This window comes from Mastomys coucha, unplaced genomic scaffold (genome assembly GCF_008632895.1).
Source record: "Mastomys coucha isolate ucsf_1 unplaced genomic scaffold, UCSF_Mcou_1 pScaffold1, whole genome shotgun sequence".
Classification (NCBI taxonomy): Eukaryota; Metazoa; Chordata; class Mammalia; order Rodentia; family Muridae; genus Mastomys; species Mastomys coucha.
This window is the reverse complement of record NW_022196891.1, coordinates 36,229,492-36,239,404: the sequence shown is the minus strand read 5'-3', so window position 1 is coordinate 36,239,404 and position 9,913 is coordinate 36,229,492. Positions and strand designations below refer to the sequence as shown.

At 39.3% G+C, this 9,913-nt stretch overlaps 2 protein-coding genes across 3 annotated transcripts in view; both read right to left on the bottom strand.

The window, feature by feature from the left end:
• The window catches only part of F13b (coagulation factor XIII B chain), a 186,436-nt gene extending 183,071 nt beyond the window's left edge, over positions 1 to 3,365 (bottom strand). For both annotated transcript variants that reach the window (XM_031384240.1, XM_031384247.1), the window contains exon 1: positions 3,231 to 3,365. The gene's annotated coding sequence lies outside the window, so the exon portion shown is untranslated. The remainder of the gene's footprint in view (positions 1 to 3,230) is intronic.
• Aspm (abnormal spindle microtubule assembly) overlaps positions 1 to 5,615 on the bottom strand; it is a 66,826-nt gene extending 61,211 nt beyond the window's left edge. The window contains exons 1-3 of the mRNA XM_031384231.1: positions 5,194 to 5,615; positions 3,738 to 3,881; positions 3,380 to 3,582 (exon numbers count right to left, since the gene is read on the bottom strand). Of these exons, the coding sequence (XP_031240091.1) occupies positions 3,380 to 3,582; positions 3,738 to 3,881; positions 5,194 to 5,466 (620 nt within the window). The 5' untranslated portion in view covers positions 5,467 to 5,615. The remainder of the gene's footprint in view (positions 1 to 3,379; positions 3,583 to 3,737; positions 3,882 to 5,193) is intronic.
• Positions 5,616 to 9,913: the final 4,298 nt, after the last annotated feature.

The window sequence follows — 9,913 nt, the reverse complement described above, 5'->3', positions numbered from 1 at the left end:
AACAGTCCCATATCTGCTAATGAAATAGAAACAGTCATTAATAGTCTCCCAACCAAAAAAAAGCCCAGAACCAGATAGGTTTAGTGCAGAGCTTTATCAAACCTTCAAAGAAGACCTAATACCAATACTCCTCAAACTATTCCACAAAATAGAAACTGAAGGCACTCAACCCAATTCATTCTACAAAGCCACAATTACTCTAATACTAAAACCACACAAAGACCTAATGAAGAAAGAAAACTTCAGACCAATTTCCTTTATGAATATTGATGCAAAAATACTCAATAAAATTCATGCAAACAGAGTCAGAGAACACATCAAAACGATCATCCACCATGATCAAGTATGCTTCATCCCAGGGATGCAGGGATGGTTCAATATACAGAAATCCATCAACGTACTCAAAGAAAAAAAACCATATGATCATCTCATTAGATGCTGCGAAAGCACTTGACAAAATCCAACATCCCTTCAGGATAAAAGTCTTGGAAAGATCAGGAATTCAAGGCCCATACTTAAACATAGTAAAAGCAATATACAGAAAACCAGTAGCCAACATCAAACTAAATGGAGAGAAACTTGAAGCAGTCTCACTAAAATCAGGGACTAGACAAGGCTGCCCACTCTCTCCCTACCTATTCAATATTGTACTTGAAGTCCTAGCCAGAGCAGTTAGACAACAAAAGGAGATCAAAGGGATACGAATTGGAAAGGAAGAAGTCAAATTATTACTATTTGCTGATGATATGATAATATACTTAAGTGACCCCAAAAATTCCACCAGAGAGCTCCTAAACTTAATAAACAACTTCAGCAAAGTAGATGGGTATAAAATTAACTCAAGCAAATCAGAGGCCTTCCTCTACACAAAGGACAAACAGGCTGAGAAAGAAATTAGGGAAACAACACCCTTCACAATATAACATAAATAATATAACATACCTTGGTGTAACTCAAACTAAGCAAGTAAAAAATCTGTTTGACAAGAACTTCAAGTCTCTGAAAAAGGAAATTGAAGAAGATCTCAAAAGATGGAAAGATCTCCCATGCTGGTGGTTTGGCAGGATTAATATAGTAAAAATGGCCATCTTACCGAAGGCAATCTACAGATTCAATGCAATCCCCATCAAAATTCCAACTCAATTCTTCACAGACTTAGAAAAAGATATTTGCAGATTCATCTGGAACAACAAAAGACCCAGGATAGCCAAAACTATTCTCAACAATAAAGGAACCTCTGGTGGAATCACATCCCTGGACCTTAAGCTGTCCTACAGAGCAATTGTGTTAAAAACTGCATGGTATACGTACAGTGACAGGCAGGTAGATCGATGGAACAGAATTGAAGACCCAGAAATGAACCACACACCTTTGGTCACTTGATATTTGACAAAGGAGCTAAAACCATACAGTGGAAAAAAGACAGCATTTTCAACAGATGGTGCTGGCTCAATTGTGGTTAGCATGTAGAAAAATGCAAATCGATCCATTCCTATCTCCTTGTACAAAGCTCAAGTTCAAGTGGATCAGGGACCTCCACATCAAACCAGATACACTGAAACTAAAAGAAAAGAAAGTGGGGAAGAACCTTGAGCACATAGGCACAGGGAGAATTTTCTGAAGAAAACGCCAATAGCTTATGCTCTAAGATCAAGAATTGACAAATGGGACCTCATAAAGCTGCAAAACTTCTGTAAGGCAAAAGACACTGTCAATAGGACAAAACACCAACCAACAAATTGGGAAAAGATCTTTACTAATCCTATATCTGACACAGGGCTAATATCCAAGGTATACAAAGAACTTAAGAAGTTAGACTCCAGAGAAACAAATAACCCTATTTAAAAATGTGGTACAGAGCTAAACAAATAATTCTCAACTGTTGAATATCGAATGGCTGAGAAGCACCTAAAGAAATGTTCAACATCCTTAGTCATCAGGGAAATGCAAATCAAAACAACCCTGTGATTCCCCCTCACACCAGTCAGAATGGCTAGGATAAAAAACTCAGGTGACAGCAGATGCTGGAGAGGTTGTGGAGAAAGAGGAACATTACTTCATTGCTGGTGGGATTGCAAACTGGTACAACCACTCTGGAAATCAGTTTGGCAGTTCCTCCGGAAACTGAACATAGTTCTACCAGAGGACCCAGCCCTACCACCCCTGGGCATATATCCAGAAAATGCTTCAACATGTAATAAGGACACATGCTCCACTATGTTTATAGCAGTCTTATTTATAATACCAGAAACTGGAAACAACCCAGATGTCCCTCAACAGAGGAATGGATACAAAAAATGTGGTACATCTACACAATGGAGTACTACTCAGCTATTAAAAACAATACCTTTATGAAATTCTTAGGTAAATGGATGGATCTGGAGAATATCATCCCGAGTGAGGTAACCCAATCACAAAAATACACACATGGTATGCACTCTCTGATAAGTGGTTATTAGCCCAGAAGTTCAGAATACAGGAAGAACAACCCACTAACCACAAGAAATTCAAGAAGGAAGACCAAAATGTGGACATTTCATTCCTTCTTAAAAGGAGGAACAAAATACCCACAAAAGGGGTTGCAGATATTAACTATGGAACAGAGACTGAAGGAAGGACAAGCCAGCATGATATAGCTATCTCCTGAGAGACTCTGACAGTACCTGATTAATACAGATGTAGAGACTCACAGCCATCCATTCAACTGAGTACAGGGTCCCCAATGAAGGAGTTAGAGAAAGGACCAAAGGAACTGAAGGGTTTGCAGCCCCTTAGGAGGAACAACAATATGAACTAACTAGTACCCTCAGAGCTCCCAGGGACTCAACCACCAACCAAGGGCTATACATGGTGGGACTGATTTGCTCTTTGATTTTTTCATTTGCTTATTGAAGAAAAGAGAAAAAAACAGTTTGGAAATATATAAGAAAATAAAAATAAAAAGCAGATAGAACAATATCCCACCAGGAGGTCACCACCAAGGTCATTTAGATGCAATATTTTTGATGTTGTAATTTAAACAGAAAGCTCAGGAACAAAAATATCAAATTTTATCTGGTTTAGGATTAATAATTATTTCCGAACACTATATCACAAGTGTCTTATATTTTTGTCAACAAACTTCTTCAGGACCATCAATAGCAGATGTACTAAATCGGAAAACTGACTGAAGCAAAAGAGAAAATGCGATCTTCAGTGACACTTCCACTTGAAATGTTATGGACACTTACCCGTTTTCTTCTTCAGGCCTGACCACTCCAAGCTGCTTCCTCATTAAAATCAAAATTTTTTGAAATGCTAGCATCTTGTACTTTCAAATATTGTCCATTAAGTTTCACTCTGGCATTCTCTAACAGGGCTAACGGATGAGATGAGTAATTTGTTTTCTTCATGGAGTAAAGAATTGTTTTCTGTTGGGGAACAGCATTCACTCATAGCCAGATTTTCACAAGGCTGCAGTGGGCTCCTAATTCTGTCTTTCTGTGAAATAGTAAATGATTCATTAACATTTTGGTTTTTGGAAGTCCTTTTTATATGTGTTGAAGAGGCTGGGATCTTCTTACTGATATTCCAAAGACTTCTCTGTAAAAATAAATGAAATATACTAAAGAAGCTGCAAGCTGTCCTCAATTAGTTTAAAATAAGTGATGTTATATATGTCACTTCATGCCTCCCAACTAAATGTTTCTACATGACAAACTTTTCCTTCCCGTAAATCACAATGACTAAAACATTACCTTTTTCTTCTTATGCTCTTCTGCATTTCCAAGTAATATAGCCTGGTGCTTCAGAAAATCATTTACAAGAAATGTCACAGTCTCCCTTACTCTCCCTTCTTTCGGTGGTGTCCAGGTAACAGAAATGGTAATTTTTTCTTTAGGCTGTAATCAGAAGAGCATATTATAAGTTATTATGACAATATAATTAATAATAGCCAAATACATAACGTAGAACAGATTGATAACTGTTACCGCACCCTAATAGTTAATTATTTTTTCCTATACTCGTTCATTATAAGAAAAAAAGCCACTAGCAATAGAAGTCCACAAAAAATGAAATTATACATATAATAAAAACTATGAAAAAATAAAATCCAATTGCACAAAAGCAAGAGAACTGATAATCTACAAGTCATTTGAATTGAGTGGCTTTTAAAATGCAATGGCAGGGGCTCAGGACTTAGCTCAGTGGTAAAATGTGCTTGGACAAACTTAAGATGTCATGTGTGCTGGAATGAAACTTAAGTGAAAAGTATTCTTGAAAAGTAGAAATCATAGATTTTTAAACCAGCTGATTAACAATAATAACATAATTTCCTCTCTACAAGCCAGGATTTATCCTTAAAAAGATATGTTTCTATGGACAGAAATCCAGGCAGATGTTCATCAAAGGGAAGGGCAATGGTTTCTTAAGTGTTGGGACTCCAGATGCAACCAACCAACCTCAGATTAGCCTTTCCCTGAGGACCATCCTCACTAGTTAGTAGGCAGTGTGTGCAGGCTCCCTCCGCTGTCTCCACAGCTTTAGAGATACTACTCATTGTAAAGGACACAGTAATCCCAGTCAGAAGGAAACATTCTGAGACAAAAACAGCAAAGGAAAACAAAGAGAGCAAAGAGAGAGAGAGAGAGAGAGAGAGAGAGAGAGAGAGAGAGAGAGAGAGAGAGAGAGAGAGAGAGAGAGAGAGAGAGAGAGAGAGAGAGAGAGAGAGAGAGAGAGAGAGAGAGAGAGAGAGGTCAGGTGCTCCCGCTTTCTTTCATTCATCAGCCCAAGCAAGTTACTCCCCACCCTTGCCAAACTAAACGACGCGAAAGCCTGTAGACAGAGTGGACTTGGTGCTGGAGTCTTACTCCCTCCTAGTCCCACTTCTGCAGAGAGTGTCCCGGAGGTCAAGAGGGAGAGGAGATTTGGTGTCTGGTCTAGCTCTTTCCCAGCCTCACCTCAGCAGAGGGAGCCCCACCCACTTCCCATCCTTGGTCAACTTGGGGAGCTGACAAGGTCTTGGTTGGTCCTGCTGTATCCCTGCCCTACCCTACAAGGAGAGCGTCTCAAGATCAAAACAGGAAGCTGGCTTGGTGTCGGAGGCCCATCATCTCCTATCCCCACCGTGAAGACTAGGAGCTGATTAAGGTTTACTCGGAGTTTCTAGCTACACCCCAAGGTGACGCCAGGGGACGTGGCCCTCGCACCCACCTGCAGCTCGCAGTGATTCGCCAACACGCTGAAGCCCTGGCCTGCGGCGCGCAGCAGCGACAGCTTCACCTGCAGAGGCTCCTCGTGCGGGTTGTGCAGGACCAGAGACCGCGTCCGCGACGTGCCCACGCGGACATCCCCGAAGCAGAGGAAGGGAACGGCGCAGAAGTGGCTGAGCAACAGCACCGGCGGAGACGCGTCCTCGGCCGCGGGATCTCGGCGTGCGCGCCGCCCGCTCTCCTCCGGGCAGTAAGCTGCCTGCACCGTCGCCATGGCAGCTGCCCGCGCCGGGCAGTCAGGTACCCGCCGTCTGGGACCCGCCGGCTTCCCGGAAGCCAAGGACCAGGACAAAGATCAGAAGGCAAGAAATATCTCCCAAACTCCCGGGAACGTAGCCTAGACACTTCTGCTCGGTTCAAATAACTGGCCTCCACCAATGCGGAGCTCCTGGAACCTCCTCGCTACAGCACCAATCGGTGAGGAGAGACCTGCCGAAGGAGCCAATGAGCGAGCCAGAGCGCCTGGCCAATGAGGAGGAGGCGCCTTGTTAAACGTTGGCTAGGTTGTCAGGGTTACCTGGGGCCAAAACAAAAAGGCTGCAAACTTTTCAGACTCAACCAGCCAGTCAATTAGAATGGAAATTGCCCTTGACGTTTTAAACAAGTCACGGTGAAGAAAAGAGTATCCTTACTGAGTCCAGCCCAAGGCTGAATGCGGTCCCGAATAGCCGAACGCTAATTGTGAACAAGTTCCTGGAAAGAAATGGCATCTTCAACAGGTCCTAGGCAAGGCTGAGTAACTGATAAGAATATCAGTGATGGTGGAGGGGTTAGAATGTTGGCAGTCAGATCCAATAAGCAATTATTGGGGAACACAGCTAGCTAGTCTTAGTACCCAGTCTTGCTATCCTTCCTAAGTTACCTAACATCTTTGTGACCATTGAGTAAAATAGTTGTATGTACAAATACAGCACTGGTTTCCAACCAAAGAACAATGAGTACTGCCAGTATCTGAGGCTGTAAGAAGGTTCCCTATTGCCTTAGCACAATGTTTCTCCTAGGTATTTGAAAAGTGCTTTTAAATTTTGTGAAACGACAACAAAAACAAAGTCTACTTGTTACCACCTTAGAATAAATTTGGAATAAATTATACCTGTGTCTATAGGCCATGATTTTTTATATGTGACCTCTGAATAAGCACTCCCATGAAATGAGACCAGGCTGGGAATTTCCATTTTGTGTCAACAAACACTGTACAGTTAAGATGATTTTTGTGGTTTTTTTCTTTTCAGTAATTTGTGAGGTTTACCAACATTGTGTCACTATATCAGAAAGTCTGACAGTGATTGTCACACTTAACCAGACATAACTGTTAAATAAGCCAAGAACTATTTATGTAAACCATGTCTTCTTATCTGATGTCTGTTCAGAATTCATCAGCTTTATAAATTTCCTTGGCTAAAACAGAGATATAAAGAAAACTGGTAGTATGCTGTTGGGTTGTTTTGTGTTTCTTAGACATGTTCTTTCTTTGTAGTCCTAATCAATAATGATGACACACTGAAGACTGTAACAGAAATGGAGCTTGTTAGGTTGGGATTAGATCCTGTAGAGTCATTAACATTTTACATGGAGCCCCCTCCCTCCAAAAACTAGAATGAATAATAGTAAAAATGAGGAGAGAGGAAGGAATGCCCACTTTTAGTATTTTATAGGATATATTCTTTCAGTAATAGAATGTTGCTATACTTTAGATTTTGTCAAAAGCAATGACTACTTCAAAGTCATCTCTAATACTTGAATATATATATAACACTGAAAAAGTTGAGGTCCGTTCATCTCCACATTTAATATATGCTTATACGTAAATATATTTTAAATAATTTGTAATTTATCAGAATCATGTTTCAAATGTTCCCAAGACACTTGGTTTTGCATTCGTTCACGATGTTTACATTTCATAGACACTTGCAGAGCACTGTGATCCCATACTCTGAAAATGGAATTTGAAAAGAATCTGGATGTATTTTACCAGAACCAAAAAAGTCTGTTTATTTTAAATATCAAAATAACACAAAGAACTAGTTTAATATGCAAGACCTCATCTACTCCTCACAACGAAATGAATTTTTGCTATACATTTATATTTAGGAAGCAGGAGACAAACAAAATATCTACTAAACTCAAGACATTTTTCGTACAGTGGAAAATAATGAATTTTGATATTTTAGATTTTCCTTTGTAATTGCTCTTAAAAGTGTCCTTAATTAAAAACAAAAATTCTGATTAGAGACAGAAACCAAAAGCATTTCTATTTCAATATACACCATTTCTCCCTTCAATAGAACAGTTATGACAGAACAGAGAGCAGCTTAACACCTAGCTTTTGGCAATCACCCTCATCAACTGTAATAGTTTTACTTACAGGGAGAAAAGTCTGATTGTTAAAAGGATGAAGGACGTTCAATAATCACACCACACTACATTTATTCAACTTTATACAAGCAGGAATATCAAACAGAGAGGCATAGTGATGTGCAATGAGATGTGCACTTGCTCTTCATTCAAGAGACTTTTCAGAATCTCTGGAGGTAATGCAAATATTGAAATTTCTTAGCTTTACTTGAAAATTCAACAGGTTTTCATCTTTAAGTAACACTTCTCCAAATAACATCGTTAAATTCTCTCTAAAAAAATGGCTTGGGACTCTTTCAAAGGTCATAGATTTAAGATCAGTATGAAGTAAGTTAAAACACAAATTAGTCGAACATAAGCATACCTTGCCTTACTAAATCATGCTCCTCTCTTCTTTCACACAATCAATCTAATCCTATTTCTTCTGTAATAGTGATCCATTTCCAAAGAGGAAGCAAAAAAATACACATGCCAATACCAAAAGGGAAAGTATTGTAAGTAAAAATGTTATGAGAACCATGGAATGACATCAAAAAAAAAAAAAACACACAGAGATTACTAAAAGGAAAGTGGGCAAAAGAAATGACTAGGATTTATAGAATTGTCTAGTTCCTACACGCTGTGTAGAAAATTATTCTCAATCCATTACTCACACTAATAGCAGGTAACATTTAACATAATTCTACTTAAAAATTTAAAACAGTACTTATTCCTTATTAAATAATGCATTTTCAGTTTTTTAAAATTTGGCACTAAATCTGTCCAAACATGACTGTTGAAAAGTGCTTTTTCCTGAGTCATCAACTCAAGTTCAGTGTTGACTAGGATGCTGCTGCTGCTGCTAACAGCAGCTCTTCTCACATCACCAACCATGTTCAGTTCAGAGAAAGTGAACTAAGTCTTCAGGGCAGAGAAGCATGTTTGTGGTAACAAGTTATTTAAGAGGAGAGCAGTCAGAGAGAGAGAGAGGGAGATGAAGGGAGGGAGGGAGGGAGGGAGAGGGAGGGAGGGAGAGAGGGAGGGATAGGGAGGGAGGGAGATAGAGAGGGAGAGAGAGAGGAAGAGAGAGAGGGAGGGAGGGAGACAGAGAGAGAGGGAGGGAAGGAGACAGAGAGAGAGAGGGAGGGAGGGAGACAGAGAGAGAGAAGGAGGGAGAGAGAAAGGGAGAGAGAGAGAGAGAGAGAGAAACAAACAAGAGGAGCAGACATACTATTCCTTCTGTCAGATTCTGCTAAACATCTAGACAGGCTGAGGAGTGACACCATAGCTGTAAAGGCCATAGTACAAACATAAGACATGTCAATTATAATAAAGACCAACGTCCACTCTACCGCTTCATGCCGATTTTCCTAAGTTAACATAACACACAAAAGGCTGTTGCCCAACCAGCAGGCAACAGGAATATTATGACTCAGAACCAAAAAAATAAAATAAAATGAACAAGTCATTTATTTACCAGTACAATCTAAGCAACAGAGAAAAATGCTACAGGACTACACATCTCTGAAAAAGTACAAAGTATTCAATTCAGAAATGATGGTCTAAAAGGGCACTCTTAATGTTCAAAACCTCTCGATAAATAATAAATTAGAATGCTACTGTCAGAAGAACATTCAAGCTCATAAACATACCAGGTTAGTAGTTTAGGTAACTTGTGACTGAGTGAAAAGCAATGGGTGTAACTGATTAGCCCTTAACACTTTACAGTCACTCCATAAAGGTGTTTCTGACACTTTTTAAGGTTGAAAGAAAGCTGTGTACTTCTTTTATGCTACCATCATTAAAAGGCAGTCAGTTTATTAAAGCACCAGTTTAAAATGCTGTTTTTATTCCTCTTTTGCCCAGCAGTGAAATTCTGAATTAAAAGTCTGCAAACTTTACTACTTTTATATAGCTTGCAGGTATCTTGCTGGCATGAGGAACAAACCCTCCGGTTAAGTGGTATTTTAGGCTGTCAAAAACCAAAGGGATTTCTTATAAAAATAACCTCGACTTAATCTAAAAAACAAAAAACCTCTAAGGCAGAAATTATTTTTATAATGTAGTGTAAAATATAAGAATATTAAATAGTGTTCATTAAAAAACTGCACTCAACTAAACTGAGAGAAATGAGTATTCTCACTTGACGCTGGTTGGTCAGTATGAATGTTCCCAGAGTATTTACTCTACTTATTTTATACATATAAACACAAACATTTAATACTTAATCTCAGTATTCAAACTAACAATTTTTAAGAGTCAGTATCCAAGGACTTCGGCTGTGCTTCTTTGGACAAATATATAGTCAAACAACAAAAAATTTAAAT